Here is a 16551-nt window from a genome sequence, read left to right as displayed (position 1 = left end):
TCAGCCTAGTTATAAATAACTTCTGCATTTTATTCTACTTGGGACACAAGCAGCTCCAGATTTTCACAGTTTGCAGTGTGAGGATTTTGTTCCAAATACACAATGCACAGGTTTGCTTTTTTAAATTTTTTAAACATTTGAAATTAAAAGTCAATCACAAACTGCTTATCCTTCAGTTAGCTACTCTGGTGTTCCACGGTTTTATTTTTGCCAATGCACATATTTGCTTGCCCATGAGCGATGTCTTGGGTGACCAGGTGTCCTAGTTTTGAGCCTTGTGTTCTGACTCACAGCGGATTTCACCAACCCCATTGTTTTGTCCCACTTTTACAAAGGTCTCATCCTGATGTTCCAGATTGTTTTTTTTTTTTTTGTAGTCCATTATGCAAGCCAATTGTTTGGGCCATGTGTATGTCTATCGCAGAGTTACCATCTCAGGGTATACCCGCCTATTGACCGAAGATGGCTGGGTTAAGATCCACATGCCGCCACTCTAGTGAATATAAGCAGCTAAGAAAATGGATGCATGGATGGAACTGTCAAGATAACATTTCGCATTGGCTAAAGTAGCAATGATGACAAACCCACTGGTCACCAGATTAATTAGTGCTTAAATTTGTGATAAATATTTCCTGATAAAAATTAATGCATATTTGAGTTTCAGCAACATTTTTTTGAATTTTTACTATTGAAATGCTGTTGCTGCATTCTTTAGTTTAATATCTTGCTGTAGCTAATACGTTGATGAGCCTCATTTGAAGGGGATTTCTGTCAAAATACCTGTATTAAACTTGTATTCATTATTGCTTGCATGCTAAAATGATAATTTGGGGGTTGATGCTTTGCTAATTACACTAACAGACACACTGGGTTTACAATCAGTGGCAACTTTTTTGCTTCAGCTTGCATAACTTCTATTTACAGTCACTTGACTGTGTGTTCTCTAATTAATTCACAGGTCATTTAAGCACTGAAAAATTGGCTTCAGGAAACAACGGCTAGCGTGAAGCTTGTGGTGTTGTCACTCCCAAATTGTAGATAACACGTATGCCACCCTATACACACCCACATAGGCTACAACACTTACGCAAAGTGGTGAAACATTGCACAAATGCTGGCACGCGTATGCTCGGCTAATTGATGTTCCCTCAAAGTAGCGCCATAGAAGTATGTATTATTTAGACACACACATTTGGAAAGCATTAAGTTCACTGCCATCACAGTCTCTTATGCTACTGCCTGTCTTCCTGTTTTCCTATGAGTGACTATAAGCAATCCCAGCTCGGCTTTCAAGTCTTAATAGGGTGACCCAGTTACCATCAGCAAGGTCTCCGTACTGTATTCAATTCAGTACCATCTCCACTCCATCATTCAGGGGCATGCACACACTCTCACGTTGCTTCTTTTTGCCCCCCACCTTCTCTTTTGTCTTTTCCCCTGCTTCTAGCTGAGAAAAGTAAAAATAACTGCTCTTGTACAGCAAATGCACTATTAAACGGGTCAGGGTCTGGCTTCACACAAGAACATGAATCACACTGACTTCAAGTCAATGAGAATCATATGGCAGGTCATATCCTTGGGAAGAAAAAAAATTAGCTGCTCACATCTCCACTCAAACGCTTTTCAACAGCATTTCATGGAATGAAGAAACTCAATGACAAACTCTTGCAGAAATTAATCAAAATAGCAAAGAATTCTGCAAAGTCTTACTCCCTCTTTTAAACCCTAACCTTGCTATATTAATTCTGCAAACAATTACTTTAATCATCTGCTGATATTTTTGGTCAACTAGCTGATTATTTAGATTCAAAACTTTTTTCTATTTCCATCTCTGATTAAAAAAACATGACTTTTTTTTCAAATTGACATTGCAAATGGAAAATGTACAAACGTAATCAACGTAAATTAATTATGATTCAGTTACTGGTTTGGGCAGTGACATGTCATTAAAGGGCAAATAATTTTAGTATTTCCCGAAGCTAAAAGGGAAGTCTTATTAAAAAAAAAAAAAAAAAAACTGCACTAGTGATTGTAAAGTTTTTTTTCTGCTTTCCTGGAGGATAACAGAAATTGCACCTAGTATATTTGCTAAGAGAAGTTGAAATTACAAGGATTTGTTCATTTTCAAGTTCAATAATGTCTTGTTGTGAGAATAATTGTTTCTTTTGATCACTTATCAAATGCCAATTCAATGGAAAAAAAGAAATACAACTTTGTTTTCCACACTTCCAGGTTACAGCAACATCATGACTTCAACACAGACAGAACATGCCTGCATGTTTAGATATAAGAGTAGCACCAACATGTTTTCAACATAACACCGGCACACCTTGATTGTTAGAATACTGCACCAACACAACAGTAACACACCTAATTGTGTTTAAAAGTTGAGAGCCCGCCCTGGTGGCGAGTAGTATAACAGTTTAAATTCCAAATCAATACTGTGACTGCGCCTTCATCAGTGTCCCTTTCTTTACTTGGAGAATACCCCATTGTGGCTATTAAAAAAACTGCAATTAAGTTGCACTATACTATAAGTCGCAGGGTTCAGCGTGAGAAAAAGTATAGTCAGAAATTTACCTTATATTTATCTTTGAAAGCATAAATAATTTTATCATGGAATATGGTACCTTATAGTTTAATTTCATTTATGTTGTATTTAATTTGCGTTATGTAATTACATTTCTGTTTCATCAAAATGTGGAACCTAATTCACACTTTTAACTGATAAACTACACTCAGTTGCATTGCTTGCGTTAGTCTACAAGCAGTTTCAAAATAAAGACGACTGAAGGAAAACTGTTCAACAAAGTTTCATGTTGAAATATATCAATAAAATAACAAAGGTATGAATCCCATCGGACATTTTGTATGTTTGCGATACTCATACTGGACTCATCTAACATTCACTTTAATGATTGCAGAAATGACCATTGTCATAGTTGCAAGGGATTATTAAGCAGAGCAGTTTCCTGCCTGCGAAACACGTGAAAGCATGCTTTTTTTTCTAAGGAACCGAACCTTTCCAAAAATGCAAAAGGCAAAATTCTTCCCTCCAAATTGATTCACAAATGTGTGTAGATGTTAAAAGATGGAGATTAAGCATTACTTTTTAATAATACAAAATCAACTCACTTAAACATACAGGTAATTCATTGGCACCATGATAACTGAAAATACTGTAGCAGCAAAATGTTGCTTTTATCGAAAAAAAGCTCCTTAACTTACTTTAACATCATCAAATGCATCAAAATGATTGCAGCCGACTACTTTTGTAGAAATCAAGTGCCTCAACACACTTCATCATTGTTAATTGACAACAAGACAGCAAGAATAATTCTGGTAATGGTGAGGTTCATGTGGCACTTAAAATTTGGAAAGTGAAATCCAAGTGACTGAATAGAATAAATGAGGTGCAGGTCATTTGGGGTTAAACTGTGCAGAAATACCACCCATCACCCATCCATTAATTTTCTCTGATGCGTGGCCTCATTACTGTCACAGGTAACTGGAGCCTATCCCAGCTGACCCAGTGTGTACACTGGACTAGGCATTCCAGAAAAAAAACAAAAAAAAGTCAAATTTTTGTCACTCATTCTTACTAAAATTAAACTATTCATAGATGACACTAGGCCATTAATGGTCTTTGGATATTCATGTTGATAATAGCTACAGTAATCTTCCTTTAACTTGAATCTCAATTTGGTCACAACATTGCTGATTGATTAAAATATGCTTAACCTTTCTCTGTTAGTGTGGGAAGCCACGACCTACATTTTCAACTTAGATTTTTAATTTATTTAACCTTTATTTAACCAGGAGGCAATCCTTTGAGATTTACATCTCTTTTGAAAGGATGTCCTGAAGAAGAATTCACAGAAAGCAAACTTGAACAGCGAGATCCGAATTCAACAAAAGTTCAGAACAGTGAGAAAGAGGAAAATAATCATAATAATGACATTAAAATTGTTAACAATAGTTAATAATTACCCCGGCAATAAGGGTTGCAATAATAGTAGTCCGTTAAATAGAAGAAGAGCTGGTGATAAGGAGTTTAAAAATCTTGAACTTAAAATGAACAAAAGTAATGAGAGAGCTTTGTTTCAAGTGGGCTTGCAGATTGTTCCATATCCATAGCCCAAAACAGGACAAACTCCTAACTCAGTCCTTAAAGTGGGAACCTGGAAATGCAGCCAGCTATTTGATTCAAGATTTACAGTAGGCTGAACTACAGTGACTTTCGAGCAGATGTTTTGAGGGAGAGTATCTGAAACAGCTTTATAAGTCATGTAATACCAGTGTTATAACCTTAAATTATTAAAAGATAATGCAATTATGAGAGCGTTTAAGTTACAGTGGTGGGTTCTAAAGGCTGAGTTTGTTATAAATCTCAGGACAGAGTGATAAATGGGACCCAGTTTTGCCAGGGTGTTGGAACATGCAATTCTGTCACCATAGTCGAGCTAAGTGAAAAAAAAAAAAAAGAAAAGAAAAGCTTTTGGCTAGACAAGTTCGCGTGATAATAGAAAAACTAAATCTGGATCCATATAAAACACGGAGTATGAATTTTGAATTTTTTTTGACAAGTGGGAAAAAGACTGTTTGAAATGTAAGTTTTTATCCAATCAGGTGCCAAAAATTTTGAATAGTCATGTGAGGTCTCACTTAGGGATGGGTAGTAGTCAGCCTTACATTTTTAACAAGGTATGTGCATTTATTTCTAAGTTCATGAAAGTGTTGCCAGTCTTGAGATTATGATTATTTTCTATCCTGCTCAAGCAGATGTCCAACTATTTCCATGATGAACCAGGGATTGTGCCTATTTTTTATTCTTAATTTTTTTGAAGGGTGTGTGTTTATTAATGACAGAAAGGAAGCTTTGGTGGCAACAGGTCATAGCATCATCAACAAAGGGAATTAAAGACACATGTTGCCAATTCACCAGGCATAAATCACGGAGAAAAGCTTGATCAAAAAAGTGATTAAAGGAGCACTTGATGGTGATCTGACACTTTGATTTTTGCATTTTAATGTTTCTGACACACTGATTTGAAAAGACCCCTGTTGACAGGTATTTCTGAGGTGCATTAGTTAGGATGACGTGAATAACAGTGCCTTTACCTGTGTTTGCCAAGCCAATTCTAGTGGGAGAGTCAATAATTTGCGTAAAACTGAAAGAATCACAGGCCTGCTTTAAGTTACATGATTTCACAGTTAGCAAGTCTAAATTCAGATCATCCATTAGAATAGCCGGATACATTTGAGACAAAATCAATTGAAAATCATTTTCTGAGGGAGACGATAACATTCGACTTCCGTAAAGTATTTGATCAGTAAAGTTGAATATCTTGTTTCATAACTACAAGTTCACATTCATTTTTAGAAATCTTTTTGGCCGTGCTGCTTCCAGTACATATAGGTGTTAATTTGATGTAAAATGTCAGCCTCTACGTGTTACCATGTCAATCTAATCTGTCCATGGTGAATCATGGTGAATCAAGTTGGGTAAGTTCCTACATATGGCTTTTATGCATTTTGCATTCATCTGAAATGATCTAACTTTTAGTGACTTGTGGTCTGGGCTATGTTTGCTGTCAAATTATTCAGTTGGCCCACTGTCCACTACTTGCACATCCTGACTTTAAAAAAAAAGTCTCATCTCATTATCTTCCCTTGCATTTCAATTAGAATACATTTTCTGTAAGCGTGCATAGCAATTTGCGTGAGTGCAATTCACAAGACTTCACAGCTTGACAACATTGCCGACGCTTTGATAAACATACTGATGAGAAACCGCAAGCGGGGGAAAACACATGAGCATTCAAGTATATAAAGACACCACTGGAAGTGCAATTCATGTCAAATACATGAATGTTATTCATTTGGAAACTTCACTCAATGAGCTGCTGGAAGTCAATCCAATCATACATGACTGTGAAAACAGATATTCATCCTAATTTACATCATTTTCCCAGTCAACTCTGTTGTGGTTTAACTACAAAAAGGATGCCCAAATACAAACTGTGAAATGATGATGTCATCTAAATGAATGATGGACCTGTCGTGAAGAGAATTCTTACCTTATGTCTGCATTTGAGAACCACTCCGTATGCACCTTCATAAAGAAACAGAAATAGAATCAATAAAACATGAGCCTGAAATGTGCTTTAAAAGTGCAATTTCTTAACTATGGTGTGGCCTTGGTGTGAGACAACCAAAATCTCCTGCACACCTCTTCAGTGTTTTTTTTGTTTTTTGTTTTTTTTTAACACAAATATTGCTTTTAACAGTTCACATGCATCTATTACACATTAAGCAGTATTTCAGTGGTTTAGGGTAGGGGGAATAAAGTTGACCAAGTTGGGCAAATCAAATTTTAAAAGAGGCTTACTAAAAATATCTGCCTGGGCTACGCGTCATCATGTTTGCACAAGTGTTTTGCCACACGAATCAATCTTGCAGGCATGTGCAGTGTTAGAATGGTGGAAAGGAAGATTGACTCCCCCGAAACATAGGATATCACAAGTTTGGGTTCAATTCCATTTAAAAAGAACGTGACAAAAATAATCTTCAGCGATTGCAAAGTGGAAAACGTATATTGTTACAGTATCGAGGCGTGGTTGTGTGGAGATGTGGACCAAAACACACGGGATGTTGATGGGCTGAAAAATGATCATTTAATGTAGAAAAGAGGCACAACAAACAAGAACAAAAACAGTTTGCAAAGTAACACACAAAAAACAAAGCTAAAAGACTTGACTCACTGTGATTACAACGAAGAGACAGCAACACACTCACAGTGACTGACAGAATGACCTGACAAGAATTGAAAGAAAACTGGAAACTAAGTACACCCACATCTAACGAGACAACAAAGGAAAACCTGGACAAGAAACATTTGGAAGAGGGAGCTGATTGGCCAACACAAGGAAAGCAGGTTGAGGCAGACAGGTGGACACAATCAGACGAGGAAAGACACGCATGGAACAAAACATGAACTAAAACACATGAACAAAAGCCCACAAAAGCCCTGATCAGAAAATAACAGAAAATCCTGACACAACAAAACACCATTGCTTATTGCAGTCTAATTCCAAGGGACCACACACTTAGCACTGTGATGTGTGATTACCAGTAGATTAATTTGCATTAAGATCATCTAATTCATTTGGGTGATTGAAGTGGAGACTCTGGTTTAATTTTTTTGATTAAGGTCAAGTTGTAGAGAGTATTGTTTGATAGCATTACCCAGATATTTATTTTGATTTTTTTTTGTGTTTTTTTTTTTGTTTTAGTTGGAGGATGGAGATTTATTTATTTTGAAGGGTGAGGTGAATGAGGGATGGACCGACTAACAGTTTTTGGCTTACAAAAGAGAAAAAAAAAAACGTCAGACCAACGATGACGGACCAGCAAAAAAAAAAAAAAAGTAAAATGCCCACCTCTAGTTTGGACCGCATTGTGCCTCACTAGGTATTTCAGAGGCCGGAGATTTTGGCGTTGCTTAAGCACCTGGCAATTCATACTTTGCTCTGCATCAAAAATGGACGAGTCTTCTTTTTCATGCAGGTGCAAGTCTAGTTTACACTGTTTTGAAATTTGGCAGCATCAAACTGAGCATTCCAGCAAACTGAGGGCATTTACTCTTACAGACCCATAGCGCACCCGACAATTCTGTGACTGAAAGTAGACTAATCATTAGACCAGCTAATGGCACGTCTAAGTTATGACACAAGTGATCTAAGACAATTTTTGTAGATTTGATCAAGGCAGGAACCGATTTTCAGAATCTCATTCTTCACAACATGTGGTGGATGTCATCTTTCATTTATAAACATAATTAAAGCTTGCATCAAGCCATTAGAAATCGTGTGAAAATCAATTAATTGAACGTCCTACATAACATCTACATAATTGTATGCTTTTTAGCTATAGCAGCGCAAAACCTCACATGTCACCAAAGTCACGCCAGCATTAATGAAACTTGCACACCTCAAGTACAACCACATGCAAGAAAATCTAGCCACTCACCTTCACCCACAATGCCAAGGACTTCAAACTTATTCATCACATCACCGTTTGGCGGCGCTCCCCCAGCAGGTGAAACGACACGCTTGCGTTTCAGCGGTGACAGTCTTGCCGCAAGATGAAGACGGAGGCAACTGTAGAGTCCGAGAGAAATGCGGTGAGCCTCTGACCACACCCCATTGTCGTACGTCCTCTTCGTCTTCACTACCGACTCTGCTTCATGCTTTCACTTGGATGCTTGTAAATCTCATTTTCTTTTATTTATGACTCCCGTTTTCTTCAGGTTTTTCCTCTCTCAGTCTTTTTGAAGCTTTCTCGCAGATGTGTCTGGAAGACAAAAACAAACATGCTCATCAATTCTCTGGTACCGAACAGAACTGAAACGGTTCAAATGTGAAAGGTACTAATCATTAAAGCAGGATCAAGTCTATGTATGTAGCAACGTTTTGAGGAGTTTAATTTCGTAGATATGATACCATTATATTACCTGTTGATATATCTCATATACCAGTGTGTCTTTGTAATGTGCTCTGTGATTTGTTTTTCACCTGTGTGGTCCTTCAAGAGGTGCAAGTCTCTTGTGATTCAGGGCTATATAAATTAATTTGACTTTACTTGCCTTGACGCATTTGTTACCTAACAGCCAATAAAAATGATCAACACTCAAACGCCTAATGCCGTTTTGCATATTGTGTTTAATGGCCCATTTATTTAAAAATCACAATGAGAAAAAAAAATCTCTGTGACCATGGATGATAAATTTGTTTATCGGTCATGTTGTTGGGTTGCTCTGGTGTGAAAATAATGACTTTTGATTAAAATTAAATATAGGAATCAAATGTGTTGCCAGCATGACATTGCACAAAAAAAGAAAAAAACTCAACTGAAAAAAGGAATGCCAATCAAGAAAAAAATAATTATAAATGAAAAAACAAAAGAACTTCAGTTGTTGCTTGTTTTTTTTTTTTTTTTAATGCCCTGAATGGACCATTTGAACTTTATTTCAGAACAACACAATTTGAACATAATTTCAGTACAGCACCGTGTTGTTCACATCGGAGCCGCCTCACTCTGGAAACCAAAGATGATCAAGTTGGTTGAGCAAAGTCAGGACATTGCTGCCATTGTGATAGGTTACCTGCACCAAAAAACAGTTTATTTGGAAGAATTGTCCGGCTTCCTCACTTTGTTTGGCTTTTACAACGATACAGTGGCTCGACACGCAGCGCATTGTCCTGTATGTCTCATCCTAATAAAAATACACATCTCACATTATTACTTGGAAAACAAATTAGACATTGAGTAAGTCTTCATGTGTACCAGAAAGAATAAATGGTCTATGTTCCCAATTATCTGTCTTTGTGTTTGGTGGACCTTTATGTGTCAAAGGTGCCTGTGGTATTGGTATTCAGTATCAGTGAATACGCTACTTAAGAGTGAATACTTGTAGTGATACTAGTCTTGAAAAAGTTAAATAGAATAGAATGACTTTATTGTCATCGTACAGTTCAAGCTCTTATCCTTAGCTTTTTTTTTGTTTCTCAGTATATACTATTATCAGAGTTATGGCCACAAGTTTTCATAAAAAATGAACACTTTAGTTGGTACCCACTAGCTCTTATTTGGAAAAAAAAAAAATTGTAACGTTATTATTTTTTTCTTCTCAGTACAAGCACCAAGTTAGTTAAAATATTTTTTTTCTGTTGAGACAAGTTGCCAAATGTACATAATTAACAGGGAAAAAAAAAACAATGTTTACTTAGGTACATTTTCTTTATGTTCTTATGTTCTTACTACGTAAGTTATGGCAAAGGAGTTTAATCAATTCTACTTTTACAATAGTCTTTTTTCTTTTACTTATCTCCAGTCCAACTAAAATAGAGAGTACGCGTATTTCTGTCGGCAGGACACAATTGTCGTGCTTGCAGAGAGCGCAGCAAAGTCTGATATATGTATACTGTTACAAACTAAACAGCAATAAATCTCACTGTAAATTTAGCACAGGCTGTTGCAAAATGAAGAGCATAAGTCCCCCCGGTTGGCTAAGTGACCATTTCTTTTGTAAATCGTGTTTGACTGGATTTCACCAGTGAACAAATTGGCTTGGTAGTTCTAAAACTGCTGAAGATGTTTAGTTCGTGTTGACTTCAGTCTCAGACTGAGATGCCTCGATGAAGAGTGCTAAAATATTATTAGCAAAAGAATTACAATAATACCGTTTATATCAAATTATTTCAAGACAGTTCCTTCCATCCATTCTGTTTAAAAGTCCAACTTTGTTTGACTCCTTACATGAAACGTGGTATTTATGCATTCTTGGCACGGATGGTTGTTAACTAGGACATGGAAATGTACAGAGATGCAGCCTTTCCTTGAGGACATCTATAAATCATGGGTGACTTAAGCATGACTTCCGCACACTGAACATTCCATGTCTCTTTCCATTTCATCAGGCTGTGGCACAAGAGCTCGCAAATAGGACATTAGAATTGCTTCTATATTTTTCTGAATGTTAAAGTATTATTAAGCATTAAGCAAGCAGACAAAACTGATGTGGTTTGGTTTCTGATGTTTAAATCAATAGTCTATACAATATTTAATTCGCTTTTGTTTTAAGTGTCAGACTTACAAAACAACTAAATAAATAAACTGAGCGACAGGCAGATTTTAAGAAGCCAAGCTTTGCATTTCATTTGGAGAACTGTACTGATGAACAGTTGAGTTTTAATTTCATTTCCTCAGTGATGATAAATGAAGGTCCGCCATTTCTTGACAACCAGAGTGAAAACAGGAGCTAAGGAATACTCTTTAAAGTGTGTTTTAATAAGCTAAAATGTGTAAACAGGGTGTCGGTGGAGTACAACTATTTAAAGACCTCCTTGAAGGGACAAAAAAATGTCTTTTAAATTTGAAGCAAAACAGAGATAAGCATTGTTCCCAAGCCTTCCGATTTTAAATGAATTAAAAAACCTGCCACCTTTAAAAAAAATAAATCTTCATAATCAAGTTTCTGTTGTGTGTGTACCCACACACAACAACACAGAGTGAAGCGCCTACGTATTGAATGACCCCACTGCGGGCGTGCAAGCTTGTTAGCTCATTAGCTCGCGTGCCGGTGAACATAAATACAGTTAATCAAGGAGCAAGGCTGTGGAGCTCTGGATGTACCCAACGTTGGTCCACCAGTCTACTGGTCCAGGAAATGTCTAGCACTAGTAACTTTGGTCAGTCCCAAATATCAATGTAGCCCAAATGTTTAAGTTAACTTTCATAGAAAAAAAACAAAAAAAACTGTGACTTTCCCCATTAACCAGAGCTGAATGCAAAGTCCTTTACTCAAGAATGCATGCAAAGCATGTTTCAGTATTAGCATGATGAACGGCTGTAGTACTCTGAAGCTTTTCATCAAGGGTGCTCGAAACGTTTGCTCATTCACATGGCGACGGCAGCTGTGCTGATCTGCCCTCATGTCTTGCTCAAGGGCACTCTGGTGCATGGAGAGCAGGAAGTGAATCATCCATTACAAGAATGGACACTAAACTTCCTCGGCCGCAGACACTCATATTCCGTTGTTACAAGACCTAACCTTGACATTTTTTTGATGCTATTCTCTGACGTTTTCTTTATGACAGCAGCCCTATATTCCAAATGTTTTTTTTAAGATTTTATTTTTGTGTGTTGTCATTCTGCAATGTTTTGACCTAAGGCAGTAGAATCTGTACTTCTACCTTTAACAGTCAATTTTTCAATACAAATATCTGCATTTCTCCTCCCGTGAATGATGTTTTCCTCTACTTTATTTGATTACATTTTACCTTTGTTTCATGGAAAGTTTTCCTATGTCCAAGTCTTGTCTAATTGTTAAGTTTTCCTCTCCAGCTTGTATCAACCAATCACCTCATTTGTGTCTTCTTCAGATGTGCCTCATCTCAGTTTACTCTCATTTATTCTCTTGGTTCTGAACATTGCTGTAGTTATTGTCATGTCATGTTTCCTGGAGTGGTGAGTGACATGTTACTTTGAATTTTGGTGACTGGATGGACTTTGTATTTAACCTTTTGATTTTTACATGAACTTTGTGTTTTCTTTCACAAAAAATACTTTTTCGAGATTACACCTGGTCCCCTGACAACTTCTACATAGTAACAATACATTTGTTTCGTTTGTTTGATGTTTATACTAACGGTACATTAACACAAATGGTGTACGTAAGTTAAATGTGTAAATAGTTATATAATGCCACATTAAGTTATTTGGTTAAAGGCGTGCCCAAAAAAATGACTTTAACATGTTTAACATGTAATAATAATACTAATACTAATACTAATACTAATACTAATACTAATAATAATAATAATAATATTAATAATAATAATAATAATAATAAACAATCACAATAAAACGACTGCTAAAAGTAGAAGTATTGATTCAATTCCAGTACTTAGTAAATCAAGGATAGTACAGTTAAAATTTTTAATGTTTTTTGTTTTGTTTTGTTTTGTTTTGTTTTGTTTTTTTAATTATTCAAATTCATAGAACGCAAAGTTTGGGCAATGACAGGTGCAGGTGACATATTGCCACCCACAATCAAGGGAAAAGCAATGCAGCACAATTGACTTTTACCATATAAAGGACCTTACAGAGGTATTTTATCTTAATCCGAGATTATCACCATGGCCAGTGAACCTTTAAAAATTAGGCTATAAGACTTTTTTAGGGTGTGGAATATGCAAAAGAAATGAAGACAACTGGCAATAACATAGCCTCCATAAACCCTGTGATGTGAATTTAACTGGCGACAGAGCACTGTGGTCACTTTAAAGCAGTGGTTCTCAACCTTTTTTCAGTGATATATTTTTTTCAGTGATGTAAAATATGCTTTCAGCCAGTAATCAACATAAAGTGTCAGACCTATTCTCAAAAAGAAATAATTATAAATAAATATTTGTCCACAAAAATATATTAAACAATGTGTCTTTTTGGGGATTAAAGTAGAGATCTATTGACAAATATAAATCATTAACTTAATTATTTAGAAAAAAAATATCCACAAAAAATAATCAACATAAAGTGTCAATGAAATAATTATAAATAATTATAAATAAATGTTTGTCCACAGAAAAATATTCAACTTAAAGTGTCCGCTTTTGGGATCACAGAGATCTGTTCACAAAAATAAATCATTACCTTGACAAGTAACGAGAAGTGGCACATGACAAGTTGAGTTGAATCTGGGTTTTTAAAATAATTGAATAACGGAATTGAATATCCACCTGAACCTAAAATTTGTTTTATGATCTTATATTTTCCCGAATCATTTAATCACCGGTACCTCAATTGTTTTATTTAAACTCATGAGTCCCCCCTGGATTTCCTTCAAGTACCCGCAGGGTTACCCGTACCCCCACTTGAGAACCACTGCGTTAAAGAATAGGTGTTGAACTCCAGTCCTCAAGGGCCGGTATCCTGTATGTTTTTGATGTTTCTCTCTTAGACACACCTGATTCAAATGATTAGGATCATTTTTAAGCTCCCACTTAGCTTACTGATAAGCTAATCATGGTGAGAGACACCTGGAAAACTTGCAGGATATCGGCCCTCAAAGACTGAAGTTTGACACTTGTGCTTTAAAGATTGTGCAGAATCAAGTAACAAAACCTTTGTCCAATAAAATGTGTGCCCACAGTTTTGCTATGATGTGAACTGCATTACAGTGACATCCAAAAGCAAAATTATCCTATGTTCATAGAAATGTAAACAAAACAACAAAGTAAAAATCTATTTTTCTCCAGCCTATGTTTAGAATAGTTTTGAAGTTGATAGTTTTAATCTCAGACAACACAACAAATTTACAACAAAAAAATTGTAGCAGACAACATAAAACAAGGGAATTGTTTTATGGTGTCAGCTACAATAAAAGCCATGAATTGGGCCATATCTTGCTTTTACGAATCCATTGCCTTGCCATCAAGTCCCTGCTGCCTCTTGTTTTTTTCCTGCTTTATAAGATGATCTCACTAAATCAAGAGCATTAAATTGATTGACTTTGTCTCTCTTTAAACATTTTTTTTTTCCAAACGTTAAGAGTCCATGAATCGGAAAGTGCTGAAATATTTGTTATTCCCCACCAGTGACGAGATATCCAACACTTGTTCATCATCTCCAAAACACACTTTTAATGAAGATGTGGCTCATGTGCCTGTGTGGGCGTCTTCCTATGCGGTGCACTCGCCACACTGCTACATCCTTCCAGGAGAAGCGATTGAGGCCATCGAAGGATATGCTGTTACCACCGAGGAGTGATTATAGAGCCCATTAAGAAAACCGATCCAAAAACCTGAGCAGCGCTATAGGTGGGAAACGTCCTCGTTTCCTTCATGATCACACTGTCCGTGCGTGCAGAAATTAAGAATGACTTTGGTTACGTTAATGTCAAACAAACACGCGTCCCGCGGTTATGCGTGAGCAAGATAAGAAATGTGATAGAGAGGAGGCACGGGATGTTGCACTACTGCTGCACCGTTTAACTGCGTTGCGGAGCGCGCTACCATTCCAGCAGTGTGCACGCTTCCCATCAGCCTACACAGCAACCGGTGCATACATTAAATGTCAAACATGTTCACGACAATGTTACGCCGACCAACACGCACTCTCAATGCGCTCCCCAAGCCATTATTAAGACGCGCAAAAAGCCATCAGAGACGATGATTTTCTTCTTTAATAAACGTACCTTTAAGATATGATGTGATGATGCTCAAGCAGGCGTCATGCACATTGGCGAGGATGAGGTGGGAACATGAAGAGCCGTGTATATGAGAGAGAGAGAGGAGAAAAAGCCTTATCAGGCCTATGCGTCGTGACATGATGAGAAATCACTCACTCAATCGACGGAGGTGAGAGCGAATCCCCAGTCAGTAAAACGCCAACGACGGGGCATAAGTTGCATGAAACACTTGTTCCCAAGCTCCGCGTTCACTGTCTGGGCATCATCAGCTGGTTAGAGCAGCAAGTATATCTCACACACACACACGCACACACACACACACACAAAAATGTCAATCTATGAGCGACACCAACGAGAGCCAATAGAAAGCTCGCAGCATCGCCCTCAGCGTCCAACATCATGAGCTGGGATGATGACATAGCCTACAACTTCGGGTTGGAATCTTAAGAATTAGTGCGTGAATGCACCACGTTTGGTTTCCTATTGATGCCAGTGTAAAAATCATGCGGCAGCTTGTTCTCACTCTCCTCCACCTACACTACCCCCACCCCTGCATGAAGGCAGTAAAAGCACAGTGCATGTGGCCCTTTCTGATGAGACCTGTGCAAGACGCCCCCAGTTTTAAAGGCCATGCATCCACTATAGTGTGGGAAGTAACAAATTACGAATAGATAGATAGATAGATAGATAGATAGATAGATAGATACTTTATTCATCCCCGTAGGGAAATTCACATTACCAGCAGTATCCTCAAGTCGAGATATAAAATATGAGAAATAAAGTACACAAGATACACATAAGTCCAGTACAGAAGTATACTTAAGGTGCTTGTTAACAGTGTAAACAGAATAGTGTGAATCGTTGGAGTCTAGTGCAAGTATAATTAAGGTGCTTGTATAAAGTGAATAGTGCAGTGCAGAGTATGAGGTTTAGAGTTTAATGTGAGCTTTTACTGCCCCGGGTGGAGTTGAAGAGCCTCATGGCATGGGGGAGGAATGATCTCCTCAGCCTGTCCGTGGAGCAGGACAGTGACAGCAATCTGTCACTGAAGCAGCTCCTCTGTCTGTGGATGATGCTGTGTAGTGGATGGTCTTTCCAGAGTTGGAAGACAATTTACATAGGTTACATCCATCAAATTGAAATAATTGACAGAAACAATACGAAAAAATACAGTTTCGGGTAGGAGAAAAGAATGCTTCAAAATAGTTTTGAAAACATCAGGTAAGTCTGGAGTACTCCCTTGAGTGCCATTTTCTGTGCCACATGCCAACCACCAAAAGAAATCTCAAATGAAACATTTAAAATGAAATTTAGATATGTTTTTTACTTTGATGCCTCTTGTAGCTTTGAGAACATTTTGTTTTAATAAACTTAATATTTCATATTTGTTTTAATTGACGCAGGATTTCACATATAATTATTAAAAGGACAGTGTGTAAGATTTAGACCGTTTTTCAGTACGGACAGCAGGAGGTGCTGCAGGTGCTGCATTTACCATTGTCCGTAGCTAATCCAACACAGTGTTAATCATGACCCTGTTCCATCTTTTGGGGAAAGAGTTATAGACATCAACTTCAAAATATCAGTTATAATTATGTTTTACTGGACATGACATTCTTTTTCCCTATTCTCATTTTACTCAAAGAAACGAACGTCGTGGTTTAGAGTCATATGTTTCACGCTTTTGCATTCAGAATGTGTGTCTTCACTTTAAATTGTGAATCTTTGCAAAGACTTGGACCTTATTTTTTTTTAATACAGAAGAATAAGTAAAATAATTAAGTAAATAACCACATAAA

General features: G+C 37.0%; 1 protein-coding gene across 3 annotated transcripts in view; it reads right to left on the bottom strand.

Moving 5' to 3' along the window:
• cdkl5 (cyclin dependent kinase like 5) overlaps positions 1-16551 on the bottom strand; it is a 38399-nt gene that overhangs the window by 21295 nt on the left and 553 nt on the right. The window contains exons 1-3 of one of the 3 annotated variants that reach the window (XM_088412243.1): positions 14759-15271; positions 8032-8355; positions 6081-6115 (exon numbers count right to left, since the gene is read on the bottom strand). In XM_088412243.1, the coding sequence (XP_088268369.1) occupies positions 6081-6115; positions 8032-8068 (72 nt within the window). In that variant the 5' untranslated portion in view covers positions 8069-8355; positions 14759-15271. Of the gene's footprint in view, positions 1-6080; positions 6116-8031; positions 8356-14758; positions 15272-16551 lie in introns of those variants that run through there. The other 2 variants (XM_088412244.1, XM_088412245.1) reach the window with 2 other exon arrangements.

The sequence above is a fragment of the Hippichthys cyanospilos genome, chromosome 4, assembly GCF_059441005.1.
Source record: "Hippichthys cyanospilos isolate Australia breed blue-spotted pipefish chromosome 4, RoL_Hcya_1.0, whole genome shotgun sequence".
NCBI classification, from domain to species: domain Eukaryota; kingdom Metazoa; phylum Chordata; class Actinopteri; order Syngnathiformes; family Syngnathidae; genus Hippichthys; species Hippichthys cyanospilos.
Note: the sequence above shows the minus strand (reverse complement) of the source record. Positions and strands in the feature narration are given on the sequence as shown.